The following is a 16,807-nucleotide window of genomic DNA, read 5'->3' on the forward strand; positions in this document are numbered from 1 at the left end:
CCCTCCCCCCACCCCAGTAACGCTACTGGCCTGAACTGGGAATGGTCACTGGGGGAGGGGAGGGGGTGGGGAGAGACCCCTCCCCCCAAAATTTGTGCTTTGATCCAGCCCGGGGGGGGCTGGGAATAAATAGGGAATGGGGGGGGGGAGGGGATGTGGGAATTCGGGGGGGTCCCGGGAATTTGGGAATGTGGGGGGAGGGAGCTGCAGGATCCTGGTGATGGATCCCAGTCCTGGATTTAATTCCTGGGTCCCAGTCCTGAATCCCAGTCCTGGATCCCAGTTCTGGATCCCAGTTCTGGATCTCTGCAGTGATCCCAGCTTGGATTTCCTTTGTGGATCCTGGTCCTGGATTTGATCCCTGGCTCCCAGTCCCAGTGATGGATCCCAGTCCTGGATCCCAGCCTAGATTTCCTTTGTGGGTCCAGGTCCTGGATTTGATTCCTGGATTCCAGTCCTGGATTTCCTCAGGGACCTCCTCAGGGATCCCAGCCTGGATTTCTTTTTGGGATCCGGGTCCTGGAGTTGCTCCCTGAGTCCCAGTCCTGAATCCCAGTCCTGGATCCCAGTTCTGGATCTCTGCAGTGATCCCAGCCTGGATTTCCTTTTCGGATCCAGGTCCTGGAGTTGCTCCCTGGATCCCAGTCCTGGATCCCAGTCCCAGTCCCAGCGATGGATCCTAGTCCTGGATCCCAATCTGGATTTGCTTTGTGGATCCAGGTCCTGGAGTTGTTCCCTGGATCCCAGTCCTGGATCTGCCCGGACCCTCGGGGGCTGTTCGGTTATCTCAGTGGATTTTGTGTTCCTGGGTCAGTTCTGGGCTGTTCCTGATGGTTCTGGATCCCCTGGGAGCAGTTCTGGATCCCCTGGGGAGGTTCTGGATTCCTTGGAGCAGTTCTGGATCCCCTGGAGCCATCCTGGATCCCTCTGATCAATTCTGGATCCCCTGCACCCACCCCAAACCCCTCCAGGACGATCCCAAATTCCCAAATCCCGCTCAGATCCGTCCATGATGTGCTGGAATCAATGGAACCACCCTGGATCCCTCCGGGACAATCCCAAATTCCCAAATTCTGCTCAGATCCTTCCATGGAGCGCTGGGATCTGTGGAACCACCCTGGATCCCTCCAGGACGATCCCAAATTCCCAAATCCCGCTCAGATCTGTCCATGGAGCTCCAGGATCCCGTGGGACCATCCCAGATCCCTTCAGGATGATCCCAAATTCCCAAATCCTGCTCAGATCTGTCCATGGCGCTCTGGGATCTGTGGAACCACCCTGGATCCCTCCAGGACGATCCCAAATTCCCAAATTCTGCTCAGATCCTTCCATGGTGCGCTGGGATCAATGGAACCACCCTGGATCCCTCTGGGATGATCCCAAATTCCCAAATCCCGCTCAGATCTGTCCATGGAGTGCTGGGATCACTGGAATCACCCAGGATCCCTCCAGGACGATCCCAAATCCCGCTCAGATCTGTCCATGGCGTGCTGGGATCAATGGAACCACCCTGGATCCCTCCAGGACAATCCCAAATTCCCAAATTTTGCTCAGATCCATCCATGGCGTGCTGGGATCAATGGAACCACCCTGGATCCTTCCAGGACGATTCCAATTTCCCGATCCCCGCTCAGATCTGTCCGTGGCGCTCTGGGATCACTAGAATCACCCAGAATCCCTCCAGGACGATCCCAAATCCTGCTCAGATCTCTCCATGGAGCGGTGGAATCAATGGAATCACCCTGGATCCCTCTGGGATGATCCCAAATCCCAAATCCCCGCTCAGATCTGTCCATGGAGCTCTGGGATCAATGGAACCATCCCAGACCCCTCCAGGATGATCCCAAATTCCCAAACCCCGCTCAGATCTATCCATGGTGCTCTGGAATCACTGGAATCACCCTGGATCCCTCCAGGACGATCCCAAATCCCCAAATTTTGCTCAGATCCATCCGTGGCGTTCTGGGATCAATGGAACCACCTGGGATCCTTCCAGGATGATCCCAAATTCCCAAATCCCGATCAGATCCATCCATGGAGCTCCAGGATCCCATGAGACCATCCCAGATCCCTCTGGGACGATCCCAAATTTCCCAAACCCCCTCAGATCCATCCATGGAGCTCTGGGATCAATGGAACCATCCCAGATCCCTCCAGGCCGATCCCAAACTCCCGATCCCTGCTCAGATCTGTCCATGCTGTGCTGGGATCACTGGAACCATCCCAGATCCTTCCAGAAAGATCCCAATTTCCCAAATCCCCGCTCAGATCTGTCCGTGGCGCGCCTCGTAGCGCGCCAGGATGGCGCGGAAGCGCTGGAGCTCGCGGCGCGCGGCGGCCACCTCGAGGCGCAGCGCGGCGTTCTCGCGCTCCAGGAACGCCGCCCGCACCGAGATCTGGTTCTCCTTGAGGCGCCGCGCGTCCCGCGAGCGCTTGGCCGCCGCGTTGTTCCGCGAGCGCCGGCTCCAGTACTTCTCGTCCTGGGGGGGGACAAGGGGCGGTCAGGGGGGAACAGGGACACCCAGGGACACTGGGAGTGACCACTGGGGTTGGGATGGACACTGGGAGTGACCCCTGGGGTGGGGATGGACACTGAGAATGACCCCAAGGACAAGGGATGGACACTGGGAGTGACCTCAGGAACAAGGGATGGACACTGGGAGTGATCACTGGGGTGGGGAGAGCTCCAGGGACACTGGGAGTGACCACTGGGGTTGGGATGGACACTGGGAATGACCCCAAGGACAAGGGATGGACACTGGGAGTGACCACTGGGGTTGGGATGGACACTGGGAGTGACCCCAAGGACATTGGGATCCACCCAAGGATGTTGGGATGGACACAGGGATGGGGGATGGACACTGGGAATGACCTCAAGGATGAGGGATGGACACTGGGAGTGATCCCTGGGGTGGGGAGAGCCCCAGGGACACTGGGAGTGACCACTGGGGTTGGGGTGGACACTGGGAATGACCCCAGGGGGGTTGGGATCCACCCAGGGGTGTTGGGATGGACACTGGGAGTGACCCCAAGGACAAGGGATGGACACTGGGATGACCCCAGGGATGAGGGATGGACATGGGGGTGGGGGATGGACACTGGGAATGACCACTGGGACGAGGGATGGACACTGGGATGGGGGATGGACACTGGGAGTGACCCCAGGGACAAGGGATGGACACTGGGATGGGGGATGGACACTGGGAATGACCCCAAGAACAAGGCATGGACACTGGGAATCATCCCCAAATAATCCCCAAAAAATCTCAAAAATAAAATCCCAAAAATTCCCAAACAATAAAATAAAACAAAATAAAAAACCCCAAAACTCTTTAAAAAAAATCTCAAAAAATCTAAAAAAAAAAATCCATAAAAAATCCAAAAAAAATCTCCAAAAAATAATAATAAAAAAATCCCAAAAAAATCCCCTCAAAAACTCCCCCCACAAAAAAATAAAATTTAAAAAAAAATCCCAAAAAAATCTAAAAAAATCCCCCCACAAAACCTCACTAAAATCCCCAAAAATCCCCCCCAAAAAATCTCAAAAAAAATTTCAAAAACCCCCAACCCCACCCCAAAAATCCCCAAAAAATCTTAAGAAAAAAAGAAAAAAACCACAAAAAATCCCCAAAAATCCCGCAGCTGGCTGACCCCAACCCCAATTTTTGTGATTTTTTTTGGGGTGTTTTTGGCTGGTTTTTGGGGTGATTTTTGGTGTTTTTGGTACCTTCTGCTCCTCGGGCACGTGCACCTTGCGCGCCTTGCGGGCGATGGGCTGCGGCCGCAGCTCCTCCTGCGAGAAGCGCAGGCGCCGGGGGTCGAACGGGGCAGCCCCTCCCCCCAGCGCCTCGGCCTCCGGCAGCGCCTCCGCGGGCGCCCGCGGCGGGCCCGGGGCTGCGGGGGGGGACAGAGAGGGGGTTATGTCGCGATATGTCGCGATATGTCATGATATGTCGCGATAGGAGGGCGGTGTGCCTGTGGGGGGCGGTGCCACAAGCTCGTGGGGGGAGGGCCAGGGCTGCGGGCGGGGATGGCGAGGGGTTTATGTCACGATATATCGCGATAGGAGGGCAGTGTGCCTGTGGGGGGCGGTGCCACAAGCTCGTGGGGGGGGCCTGGGGCTACAGGGGGGGAATGGCAAGGGGTTTATGTCACGATATGTCGCGATAGGTTGGATTATGTCGCGATACGTCATGATAGGAGGGCAATATGTCGCGATAGGAGGGCGGTGTGCCCGTGGGGGGCGGTGCCACAAGCTCATGGGAGGGAACAGCAAGGGGTTTATGTCGTGATACATCACAATATGTTGCGATATATCGCGATAGGAGGGCGGTGTGACTGCGGAGGGGGGTGCCACAAGCTCGTGGGGGGGAATGGCAAGGTGTTTATGTCGTGATATGTCACGATAGGAGGGCGGTGTGGCCATTGGGGAGGGTGCCACAAGCTCGTGGGGGGGAACGGCGAGGCGTCTATGTCGTGATATGTCGCGATAGGAGGGCGGTGTGCCCGTGGGAGGGGCTTTAAGGGAGGCGCTGTCGCAACGTGGGCGGGGCTGACTATCGCGATACGAGCGCCGTCGCGATCGGGGGAGGGGGGGAATCGCGATAGGACGGGCCCACCCCCAACATCTGTCACGACAGGGATCCACCCCCCGTGAAAGGGCGTGGCTTAAAGGGGCGTGGCTTAAAGGGGTGTGGCCTAAAGGGGCGTGGCACAAAGAGGCGTGGGTTAAAGGGGCGTGACTCAAAGGGGCGTGGCTTTAAAGGGCCTTAGCCCAAGGGGCGTGGCTTTAAAAGGGTGGGGGTATAAAGAGGCGTGGTCTAAAGGGGCGTGGTCTAAAGGGACATGACATAAAGGGGGTGTGGTCTATAGGGGCGTGGTTTTAAGGGGCATAACCTAAAGGGGCGTGGCTTAAAGGAGTACAGTACAAGGAGGCGTGGCCTAAAGGGGGCGTGGTAAAGGACGTGGTTTTAAAGGGGCGTGGCTTAAAGGGGAATAACCTAAAGGGGCGTGGCTTAAAGGAGTACAGTACAAGGAGGCGTGGCCTAAAGGGGGCGTGGTAAAGGACGTGGTTTTAAAGGGGCGTGGCTTAAAGGGGAATAACCTAAAGGGGCGTGGCTTTAAGGGGAATAACCTAAAGGGGCGTGGCTTAAATGGCAATAGCCTGAAGGGGCGTGGCTTAAAGGACCATAGCATAAAGGGGCGTGGCTTTAAAGGGGTGGGGCACAAAGAGGCGTGGCCTAGAGGGGGTGTGGCTCAAAGGGGAATAACCTAAAGGGGGCGTGACCTAAAGGAACATAACCTAAAGGGGCGTGGCTTTAAACGGGTGAGGTAAAAAGAGGCATGGCCTAGAGGGCACGTGGCTCAAAGGGGCGTGGCTTTAAAGGGGTGGGGCTCAAAGGTGAATAACATAAAGGGGCGTGGTTTAAATGACCATAACATGAAGGGGCGTGGCCCAGAGGGGTGGGGTAGAAAGAGGCGTGGCCTAAAGGGGGTGTGACACAGAGGGGCGTGGGCTAAAGGGGCGTGGCCAAAGGTGTGGTTTAAAGTGGCATAACCTAAAGGGGCGTGGTTTAAATGACCATAGCCTAAAGGGGGCGTGGCTTAAATGGCCATAGTCTGAAGGGGGCGTGGTTTAAATGGCCATAGCCTAAAGGGGCGTGGTTTAAAGCGGCATAACCTAAAGGGGCGTGGTTAAAATGATCATAGCCTAAAGGGGGCGTGGCTTAAATGGCCATAGCCTAAAGGGGGCGTGGTTTAAATGGCCATAGCCTAATGGGGGCGTGGCTTAAATGGCCATAGCCTAATGGGGCGTGGCTTAAATGGCCATAGCCTAAAGGGGCGTGGCTTTAAAAGGGTGGTGTACAAAGAGGCGTGGCCTAAATGGGCGTGGCACAAAGGGGCGTGGCCGGGACCCCCCAAACCCCCCTCCCCGATCCAGCCCCGCCCCCCTCCCGCCCCCCCCGCCCCTCCCCCACGCACCGGGCGCCCTCTCGGGGGTCTCGGGGGTCTCGGGGGGGCTGGGGGGGGGCAGCCCGTGCTCCCTCAGGAACTCGTCCAGGTCCACGTACTCCAGCTCCGCCCCTCCCCCCCCCGCCCCTCCCCCACCCAGCTGGGGGGGAGGGGGCGGCCCCGGCCGTTCCCACGGGGGGGGAGGGGCGAAACCCCCGCGGCTCCCGCCGGGCTCGTCCATGCCTGGGGGGGGAGGGGTCAGAGGTCATGGGGGGGGGTCTGGGACCCCTCCCCACCCAAAATCACCCCGGGAGGGTTTTGGGGAGGGGGAAAAATAAATAAAAAATTCCAGACAAAAATGACCCAAATTCCACACGAAATTACCCAAAATCCCCTCAAAAATCCATTAAAAAATGACCCAAAATTCTACCCCAAATCACCCCAAAATTACCCAAAATTCCCCCCAAAATTTCGTCAAAAAATCACCCAAATCCCACCTGAAATCACCCAAAATTACGCAAAAATCCATCCCAAAAATTCCCAAAATTCCACCCAAAATCACCCCAAAAATGACCCAAAAATCCATCCCAAAAATACCCAAAATTCCATCAAAAGATGATCCAAATTCCACCCCAAATCCCCCCCAAAAATACTCAAAATTCCATTCAAAAATGACCCAAAATTCCACCCGAAATCACCCAAAATTCCCCCTAAAAATACCCCAAAATTCATCAATAAAGGACCCAAAATTCCACACGAAGTCACCCAAAATCCCCCCTAAAAATACCCAAAATTCCCCCCCAAATTATTCAAAATTCCATCCAAAAATGACCCAAATTCCACCCCAAATCCCCCCTAAAAATACTCAAAATTCCATTCAAAAATGACCCAAAATTCCACCCGAAATTACCCCTAAATCCCCCCTAAAAATACCCAAAATTCCACCTCAAAATATCTAAATTCCACCCGAAATCACCCCAAAAATTACTCAGAATTCCATCCAAAAATGACCCAAATCCCCCAAAATCCCCCTCAAAATGACCCAAATTCAACCCGAAATCACCCAAAATCCCCCCTAAAATTACCCAAAAATTCATCAATAAAGGACCCAAAATTCCACACGAAATCACCCAAAATCCCCCCTAAAAATACCCAAAATTCCCCCCAAAATGACCCAAAATTCCCCCCCAAAATTCCCCCCAAAATAACCCAAAAATTCATCAATAAAATACCCAAAATTCCACCCGAAATCATCCACAAATCCCCCTAAAAACACCCAAAATCCCCACAAAAATGCCCAAAATTCCACCTGAAATTACCCCAAATCCCCCCTAAAAATACCCAAAAATCCATCAATAAATCCCCCAGAATTCTACCCGAAATCACCCCCAAAATTACCCAAAATTCCATCCAAAAATGACCCAAATCCCCCCAAAAATGACCCAAAAATTCCCCAAAAATTCCCCAAAAATACCCAAAAATCCATCCAAAAATACCCAAAATTCCATCAAAAAATTCCCCAAATCCCCCAAAATTTCCCCGACCCCCTTCCCAAATTTTTTTTGGGGGGGTTCCCCCAAATCCCGCGCTCGTGCCCGTCACGTGACGCCCCCACGTGACCGCGCCCCGCGCGTGGGGGGGACACGGGACACGGGGGGGGGGGAGGGGCGGGGGGAGGGGGGGGACACACGCGCGCACGTGCGGCGGTCACGTGGGGGGATCCCCCGCCCCCACGTGCGGATTCACCTCGGGTGACCCCCCCGGGATGGGGGAGGGGACACCGGGAACGGAAAAGGGGCGACACCGGGACCGGACCCGCCCCTTCCCATCCCGGTACCGGTACCGGTGTCCCGGTCCGGGTGTCCCGGTTCCAGACCCGGTCTCGGTGTCCCCGCCGATCCCAGTCCCGGTCCGGTGCGGTCCTGGTCCCGGTGTCCCCTCCCTCACCCTCCGGTCCCGGTCCCGGTCCGGGTCCCGGTGTCCCCCCGCAATGTCCCGGTCCAGTCTCGGTGTCCCGGTCCCGGTCCTGTCCTCACCCCCCGGTCCAGTCCTGGTGTCCCGGACCCGGTGTCCCCTCCCTCAACCCCCGGTCCCGGTGTCCCCCGCGATGTCCCGGTCCAGTCCCGGTCCCGGTATCCCGGTCCCGGTCCTGTCCTCACCCCCCGGTCCAATCCCGGTGTCCCGGTCCGGCCCCGGCTTGCGGTTCCCGGTCCTCACTCCCCGGTCCAGTCCCGGTGTCCCATTCCCGGTCCAGTCCCGGTATGCCGTTCCCGGTCCCGGTGTCTCCCCCGGTGTCCCGGTCCAATCCCGGTCCTGGTATGCCGTTCCCGGTCCTCACCCCCCGGTCCAGTCCCGGTGTCCCGGTCCCAGTCCAGTCCCAGCGTCCCGGTCCCGGTCCAGTCCTGGTGTCCCGGTATCCCGCTCCGGTCCTCAACCCCCGGTCCCGGTGTCCCCCCCGGTGTCCCGGTCCAGTCCCGGTGTCCCGGTCCCGGTGTGCCCCCCGATGTCCCGGTCGCGGTCCAGTCCCGGTATCCCGGTCCAGTCCTGGTTTGCCGTTCCCGGTCCTCACCCCCCGATCCCGGTTTACCGTTCCGGGTCCCGCTATCCCGGTCCGGTTCCGGTCCGGTCCGTTCCTCACCTGCTCCCGGGTGGGTCCCGGCGCGCTCGGCCCGAGCCCCGCGGGGGGCGCTGAGCCCGTGAGGAGGCGTGGCCGGCCCTGACCCCGCCCCCTCGCTCACAGCCAACCCCCGCGCGAGCTCCGCGCTAACCCCGCCCACCGCCAAACAAACCCCGCCCTCTCCGCGCACGCTGCGCGTCCCCCATTGGTCAGCGCCGCTCCAAGCCACGCCCCCGAAGAGAACAAAGCCCCGCCCCTGCACGCACAGGAATAAACACCGCCCCTTTCCCCTTGTCCACGCCCCCCGCGCTCGGCACAGCCAATCGGCGCTCACGGGGCGTGGCCACGGTCAGGCGGCGCGGCCATGCGGGGGCGTGGCCTGACCTACATTGGGCCAATGGGGAGGCGCGCGGCGGGCGGGGCCTGACCCAGTTTCGGCCAATGGGGAGCGGCCAAAGCCGGAGGGGCCGCGAGCACGTGGGGCCGCACGTGCCGGCGCTCTTAAAGGGGCCGCCCGCTCTTAAAGGGGCAACACTGGTGAAACGGCGGCTGGGGGGGAGAAACGAGCGACCTCCTCTCGTCCCTGGGGGAGTCCCGCAGCCCCAGTGACGTCACAGATCCGCGACCCTTCCCCAAATACATCCCCGCCCCCCTACCGGGGGTTTCTCGGAGGCGTGGCCTGGTCCGGTCCCGCGTCACCGATTGGCCACGAGTGTTTATTCCCCCTCCCCCCGCCCCCCATCGCCACCCCCGCACCTTTTTCGGAGCGGCCCGAATCCCCGGCCGCCATCTTTGTTGAGGGCAGCCGCCGCCATCTTGTCTCGCGCCGCCATCTTCCCGGGGAGGCGGCGCTGGCGCCATTTTTGGTGTGGGCAAGGCCCTCCCCTCACCCCTCAGCCCGTCCCGAGGCCGTTCGGGGGTCCCGGAACGCACCCGGTTTAACACCGGGGTTTCCCGCTGTCCACGGTAGCGGCTCCGGACCCGCCGTGAAGCGAACAGGAGGCGGGAGATGAGGCCGGGCCTTCCTCACGTGACTCTACGTCACTTCCGCTTCCGGCAGGGGCGGCGCGTCCGGCCCGGCCCGGCCCGGCCGAGCGGGGCTTGGGACGGCCCCGGGACCCCCGGGCCCCGCCGGGACCCCCCAGGTGAGTGACCGCCGCCCCCTCCCCGCGCTCGGGGCCGCCCCTCGGGGCTGCGGGACCCCCGAACTCGCGGCTGCCCCGCTCCCCCCTCAGGGCTGCGGGACCCCCGCGCTCCCGGCCCCCCCCCCGCGCCTCGCTCGGGCCATGGAGGCGAACGTGAGCGACGAGAGCGGCCACTTCCAGGCGTACCCCTTCGATTTCCTGGATTTCCTGACGCACCAGCGCTCGGAGCCGCCGGAGCCCTTCGAGCCCGCGCCCAAGGCGCTGCCGCTGCCCCCTCCCCAATTCGAGTACCCCCCCCCAGCCAGCGCCCCCCCCTTCGACCGCGCCCCCCTCCCCAAACACAAGCCGGACCCCGCTGCCCCCCCTTCCTCCTCCTCCTCCTCCTCCCAACCCCACCCCAAAAAACCCGACGGGTCCCTGGGGGGCTCCCCGTACCCCCCCCCTCCGCTTCCACCCCCTCCCCAGCCGCTCTTTGAGACCTCGGCCGCTTTCCCCACCCCGCAGTGGGGCATCGTGGACCTCTCCGGCCACCAGCACCTTTTCGGGGGCCTCAAACGCGGCTCGGCCTCGGGCACGACCGGCGGCGTCCCCGGCGGCGCCCCCGGGCCCAACCCGGAACCAAAAGACGAGCGGAACTATTTTAAGCGGCTCAAGTACCTGGTGGAGCGGCGATTCCCGTGCGCCGCCTGCCCCAAGGCCTTCCGGCAGGCCTCGCACCTGGTGCAGCACATGCAGGCCCACGGCGGCGGCGCCGGCGGCGGTGAGGCCCGGCCCTACGAGTGCCGCACCTGCGGCCGCTCCTACAGCCACGGCTCCAGCCTGGTGCGGCACCGCCGCTGCCACCGCGACGGCGCCGAGGACGGGCGCGCTGACCCCGTGCCCAACGGGGTCGGCGTCAACGGGGTTGGCGCGGTGGATGGAGGAGGGCACGCGGCGCCCAACGGGGTGACCGCGGTGGCCACGGTGAGCGTGGCGCCCAGCGCGGTGAACTCGGTGTCCGGCGGGCTGAGCGTGGCTCCCAGCGAGGTCACCGCGGTGGCCACCAACGTCGGCGCCACCAATGTCGGCGCCACCAATGTCAGCACCACCAACGGGGCCGGCAGGGCCGGCGCCTTGCGCGGAGTGACCGCGCCGAGCGCCGGACACGGCGTGGGCGCGTCCCCCAACGGCGTCAACGCGCTGGTGGCCGGCGGGGTGAACCTGGTGGCGCCCGGCGTGACGGTGGCGGTGCCCAACGGGGTGATCCCGGTGCCCAGCGGGGTGATCCTGGCGCCGGGCGGGGTCCCGCTGGCGCCCGTCGGGGTCCCGCTGCCCACGGGCGGCGCCGGCCCGGCGGTTCCCGGCGCGGGCGGCGCCGAGGGCCCCTTCACGTGCCCGCTGTGCTGGAAGGTGTTCAAGAAGCCGAGCCACCTGGCGCAGCACCAGATCATCCACACCGGCGAGAAGCCGTTCGCCTGCGCCGCCTGCGGCCGCGCCTTCAACCGGCGCGAGAGCCTGACGCGCCACGTCAAGACGCACGCCGGCCCGCGCCGCGTGCCCTGCCCCGTGTGCGGGAAGGAGTTCCGCGACGCCGCGTACCTGCTGCGCCACCAGCTGAGCCACGGCGCGCCGCGCCCCGCGCACCGCTGCGACGTCTGCGGCAAGGCCTACGCGGCGCCACAGAGCCTGGTGCGGCACCGGCGAGCCCACGGCGCGCCAGGCGTGGCCGCCGGCGCAGGTGAGCGGGGCTGGGAGAAGGGGTGGATTTATTTCTATTTATTTAGTTTTTTTAAAAATTATTTTTATTTTTTAAAATTTATTTTTATTTTTTAAAATTTATATTTATTTATTTATTTATTTATTTGATTATTATTTGTTTTAATTATGATTTATTTTAATTATTTTTAAAAATAATTATTTTTAATAATTATAATTTTAACAATAAAATTTATCATTTATAATTTTAACAATAATAATTGAAATTTTAATTACTCAAAAAATAACTTTAAAAATTTTACTTAATTGTTCAATATTTATTTAATTATTTTATTTATTTTTCGTAATTGAAGATTTTTTTATTTACAGTAATTTAATACTTAAAGTGTTATTTTACAGCAGTTTATTATTTAATTTAATTTTTTTTTTTGCAGTGATTTATTTGTTGTTTAATGCATTAGGTTTTTTTTTTATTTTAATTTGTTATTTCAAATGTTATTTCGTTTGTGAGTTGGGAATTTTTTTTTACCACTAATTTTTGTGTTATTTAGGATGTTATTTTTTTTAACACCATCTTATTATTTCAAACACGGATTTATTTTTTTACAACAATTTATTCATAATTTAAAACGTTTAATTTTTTCATAGCAATTTATTTAAATTATGTTAAAACGTTTATTGTGTTTAAATGATGCAGCGACTTGCATGTGTGCTTAATATATACCAGAATTAATATAATATAATGTAAGACAATATAATGTAATATAATATAATGCAATATAATACAATATAATACAATAAAATAAACGTAATATAATGTAATGTAAATTATAACATAATATAATATGACATAATACAATGTAATATAATATAATGCAATATAATGCAATACAATATAACAAAATAAACATAATGTAACATAAATTATAACACAATATAATATAATACAATATAGTGTAATATGATATAATGCAATGTAATACAATATAATTGAATATAACAAAATAAACATAATGCAACATAAATTATAACAGAATAGAATATAATACAGTATAGTGTAATATGATATAATGCAATATAATTCAATGTAACAAAATAAATATAATGTAACATAAATTACAACATAATACAATATAATGTAATATAATATAATATAAAACAATATAATACAATATAACAAAATAGATACAATATAATGTAACATAAATTATAACTTAATACAATATAATGCAGTATAATATAATACAATACTTACAAATCTAATTATAAAATAAATACAGAGTCATAAATCTCAACTAACAATTTAAATTCATAACTTTTAAAACAAACCTTAACCATGTATTTATTCACAAAATTTTCTCACCAAATTTTTTTTTTTTTTTTCTCCTTGCAGGCCCCCTGCCCCCCCTCCCCCCCTCCCTCCTCCTCCTCCTCCTCGTCCTCGTCGCGCTCGTTCCCCTGCGGGCTCTGCGGCCGCTCCTTCGGCCGCCGCGAGTCGCTGCGGCGCCACGAGCGCATCCACACCGGGGAGAAGCCGCACGAGTGCGCCGTGTGCGGGAAGCGCTTCCGCGAGTCCTTCCACCTGCGCAAGCACCGCGTGGTGCACACGCGCGAGCGGCCCTACCGCTGCGAGCTCTGCGGCAAGGCCTTCGGCTACCCGCAGAGCCTGACGCGGCACCGCCAGGTTCACCGCGCCGCCGCGCCGCCAACACCACCGCCGGCGCAACCGGGGCTGGGCTGCGGCTCCTGCGGGCAGCGCTTCCCCGACCTGCTGCGCGCCGTGGCCGCCAAGGACGGCGCCGCGGCGACCGAGCGGCAGCACGGCTGCGACGGCTGCGGGCAGGTGTTCGGCTTCCTGGAGAACCTGGTGTGGCACCGCCTGGTGCACCCCGCGGCGCCCGGCCCGGAGCCCGGCGCGGCCGAGGAGCCGCCGGGGCCGCCGCGCGCGCCGCGCTTCGCCTGCGCCACCTGCGGCCGCAGCTTCAAGCGTTTCCTGGCGCTGGTCACCCACAGGTACGTGCACCTGGCCGGAGCGCGGCCGCCCTCCTGCGCCGCCTGCGGCCGGCGCTGCGCCGGCGCCCTGGAGCTGCTGCGGCACCGGCGCCGCCACCTGCGCCTCCGCCCGGCGCCGTGCGCCGCCTGCGGCCGCAAGTTCTGGGCGGCGCCGCTGCTCCGCCGCCACCGCCGCTGCTGCCCCGCCCGGCGCCGCCCGCTGCGCTGCCGCACCTGCGGCCGCTCCTTCCCGCGCGCCGCCGCGCTGCGCCGCCACCGGGCCGGCCACCGCCCGCCGCGCTGCCCGCTCTGCGCCCGCCGCTTCGCCCACGCCGCCGGGCTGGCCGAGCACCGGCGCCGGCACGGGCGGGCGCGGCCGCGGCGCTGCCGCACCTGCGGGAAGGCGTTCCGCTTCCGCTCCAACCTGCTGGAGCACCGGCGCGCGCACCTGGGCGAGGCCGTGTACCGCTGCGAGCGCTGCGGCAAGAGCTTCCACTACCTGGGCTCCATCGCGCGGCATCTGCGCGCGCACCGCCGGCGCCGCCGCGGGGCCCGGCAGCGCGGGAGGGGCCTGGGAGGGCAGGGGGGAGCGGAGGGGACGGGGACGGGGCAGTGAGGGGGGGGGACGGGAGTGGGGACGGTCAGGGATGGTGCGGCGCGGCCGGAAATGGTTAGACCTGGCCTGGAATGCTTAAAGCTGGACTGGAATGGTTAAACCTGGCCTAAAATGGATAGTCCTGGCTTGAAATGGTTAAACCTGGTCCAGAATAGGTCAATCCTGGCCTGAAATGGTTAAACCTGGTCTGGAATGGTCAATCCTGGCCTGAAATGGTCAATTCTGGCCTAAAATGGATAGTCCTGGCCTAAAATGGATAATCCTGGCATAGAATGGTTAAACCTGGCCTGGAATGGTTAAGCCTGGACTGAAATGGTTAAACCTGGTCTGGAATGGTTAAACCTGGCCTGGAATGGTTAAACCTAGCCTGGAATGGTTAAATCTGGCCTGAAATGGTCAATCCTGACCTGCAATGGTCAATCCTGGCCTAAAATGGATGATCCTGGCCTGAAATGGTTAATCCAGGTCTAAAATCGATAGTCCTGGCTTAAAATGGATAGTCCTGGCCTAAAATGGATAGTCCTGGCCTAAAAATGGTTAAACCCAGCCTAAAATGGATAGTCCTGGCCAAAAATGGTTAAACTTGATCTGAAATGGTCAATCCTTGCCTAAAATGGATAGTCCTGTCCTGAAATGGTCAATCCTGGCCTGAAATGGTCAATCCTGGCCCAAAATAGGTCAATCCTGGCCAAAAATGGTCAATTCTGGCCTAAAACGGGTCATCCGGGCCTAAAAGGGATAATCCTGGTTTAAAATGAATAATCCAGGCCCAAACAACCAATCCTGGCCTAAAAATGGCCGATCCAGGCCCAAAATAGCCAATCCTGGGTTAAAAATGGCCAATCCAGGCCCAGAGTGGCCAATCCAGGCCCAGAGTGGCCACCAAGGCCTCTCCAGCCCCCCCCAAGCCGCTCCCGCTGGACATCTGGACTCAGCCCCGGCCGGACACTCGGGACCCCCCCCGGTGACCCCGAATCCCCAAAATTCCAAAACCTCGGCGCTCGCGGCCCCTCCCCCACCCCGGGGGGTGCTGGGATGGGGAGAGGGGCGGGGCAGGGGTGGGGGAGGGGCCACGGCCGCGCTGTACGGAGGGGACCGGAATAAACCGGGAAAAAAACGGAATAAACCAGGAAAAAACCAGAGCAAACCGGAATGAGCCAGAACGAACTGGACTGAACCGGAATGAACTGGAATAAACCAGAAAAAAAAAATGGATTGAACCGGAGCAAACCGGCATGAACTGGAACGAACCAGAAAAAAGCGGAACGAACCGGAATAAACCAGGAAAAAATGGAATAAACCGGAATAAACCAGACTGAACCGGTATGAACCAGAAGTTCAGGTGGGGGAGGGGCGGTTTGGGGGTCACTGATGGCCTGAGGGCGTTGGGGAAGGGGTCAGGGGTCAGTGGTCAGTTAGGCAGAGGTCAGTTGGTCAGTGGGGGTCAGGGGTCATTGGTGATTTCCTCAGGGGTCATTGGTCATTTGGTCAGGGGTCAGTTGGTCAGTGGGAGTCATTGGTCATTTGGTCAGGGGTCAGTGGGGGTCAGTGGTCATTGGTCATTTGGTCAGGGGTCAGTGGTCAGTGGGGGTCAGTGATCATTGGGTGATTTGGTCAGGGGTCAGTGGTCAGGCAGGGGTCACTTGGTCAGGGGTCAGTGGTCAGTGCGGGTCAGGGGTCATTGGTCATTTGGTCAGGGGTCAGTGGGGGTCAGTGGTCATTGGTCATTTGGTCAGGAGTCATTTGGTCATTGGTCATTTGGTCAGGGGTCATTGGTCATTTGGTCAGGGGTCAGTTGGTCAGTGGGGGTCAGGGGTCATATGGTCCCAGTCCCATTTTCACAGGAATTTCGGGGGATTTTTGGGATATTTAAATTCAGATTTTTTTACCCATTTTTGCCAGTTTTCACAGGAATTTCGTGGGTTTGAGGCAGGTGTAATTTTGATTTTTTTTACCCATTTTTGGCATTTTTTGTAAAAATTTCAGGGGATTTTTTTGATATTTAAATTCAGATTTTTTTTTGCCCGGTTTTGGCATTTTTCACAGGAATTTCGGGGGGCTGGCTCCCTCCCCTGGGAACCCCCAGGGACCCCCCCAAATTTACCCAAAAAAGGGGAGGAGCCCCCCAAAGCATCCCCAGCCCCCCTCCCCATTTTGTGCTGATTAATAAAGAGCAATCAAGGATTAATTAATTGCAGATGGGGGGGGTTTATTTGGGGAGGGGGGATTTGGGGTGGTGCCAGTGCTGGAGGTGATGATGATGGTGATGATGGTGGTGATGAAGGTGATGAAGAATGGGGGGCTCCTCCTGCAGGAAATTTTTGGGGTTTTTTTGAGAAAATTCAGCGTTTTTTGGGGGAAATTCATGGGTTTTTTTGGGACAAAATTTTGGAGTTTTTGAAGGAGAAATTCAGGATTTTTTGGGGTAAATTCGGGGATTTTCTGGGAGGAAATTCAGGTTTTTTTGGCAGGGGGATTCAGGGTTTTTAGGGGGAACTTCAGAGGTTTTTGTGGGGGGGATGTTTGGGGGGTTTTTGGGGGGAATTCAGGGGTTTTGGGAGAAAATTTGGGATTTTGGGGGGTGAAAGTTTGGTTTTTTTGTGGGGGGAATTGAGAGGTTTTTGGGGGAAAATTCAGGGTTTTGGGAAGATATTCAGGATTTTTTGGGAAGATAGTCAGGATTTTCTGGGAAGAAATTCAGGATTTTTGGGGAAGAAATTCAGGACTTTTGGGAAGAAATTTAGAGTTTTGGGAAGAAACTCAGGATTTTTTGGGGAAGAAATTCATGAT

At 57.0% G+C, this 16,807-nt stretch overlaps 2 protein-coding genes across 2 annotated transcripts; one reads left to right on the forward strand and one right to left on the reverse strand.

Annotated features, from left to right (window-relative positions):
• Positions 1-712: 712 nt before the first annotated feature.
• Positions 713-9,643, reverse strand: LOC117009720 (D-box binding PAR bZIP transcription factor). Its single transcript, XM_033084037.1, has 5 exons — positions 9,326-9,643; positions 5,983-6,195; positions 3,728-3,894; positions 2,257-2,480; positions 713-1,383 (listed from the first exon to the last, which is right to left on the reverse strand). The coding sequence occupies exons 1-4, from the start codon at positions 9,357-9,359 to the stop codon at positions 2,265-2,267; spliced, it is 630 nt and encodes a 209-aa protein (XP_032939928.1). The 5' UTR covers positions 9,360-9,643; the 3' UTR covers positions 713-1,383; positions 2,257-2,264.
• Positions 9,644-9,855: 212 nt separating this feature from the next.
• ZNF865 (zinc finger protein 865) lies at positions 9,856-14,017 on the forward strand. Its single transcript, XM_033084038.1, has 2 exons — positions 9,856-11,427; positions 12,827-14,017. The coding sequence occupies exons 1-2, from the start codon at positions 9,856-9,858 to the stop codon at positions 14,015-14,017; spliced, it is 2,763 nt and encodes a 920-aa protein (XP_032939929.1).
• The last annotated feature ends 2,790 nt before the right edge of the window (positions 14,018-16,807 follow it).

The sequence above is a fragment of the Catharus ustulatus genome, chromosome 35 (assembly GCF_009819885.2).
Source record: "Catharus ustulatus isolate bCatUst1 chromosome 35, bCatUst1.pri.v2, whole genome shotgun sequence".
NCBI lineage: Eukaryota > Metazoa > Chordata > Aves > Passeriformes > Turdidae > Catharus > Catharus ustulatus.

What these genes read in the sequence shown, in the direction of transcription:
- LOC117009720 (XM_033084037.1), bottom strand. Translation starts at nt 9,359, where the DNA reads ATGGCGGCCGGGGATTCGGGCCGCTCCGAAAAAG. An exon ending in TTCGGGCCGCTCCGAAAAAG is followed by an intron (nt 6,196 to 9,325) that starts GTGCGGGGGTGG and finishes CTCCCCCCCCAG; the next exon opens with GCATGGACGAGCCCGGCGGG. An exon ending in GACCCCCGAGAGGGCGCCCG is followed by an intron (nt 3,895 to 5,982) that starts GTGCGTGGGGGA and finishes CCCCCCCCGCAG; the next exon opens with CCCCGGGCCCGCCGCGGGCG.
- ZNF865 (XM_033084038.1), top strand. Translation starts at nt 9,856, where the DNA reads ATGGAGGCGAACGTGAGCGACGAGAGCGGCCACTTCCAGGCGTACCCC. An exon ending in CGCCAGGCGTGGCCGCCGGC is followed by an intron (nt 11,428 to 12,826) that starts GCAGGTGAGCGG and finishes CCCTCCCCCCCT; the next exon opens with CCCTCCTCCTCCTCCTCCTC.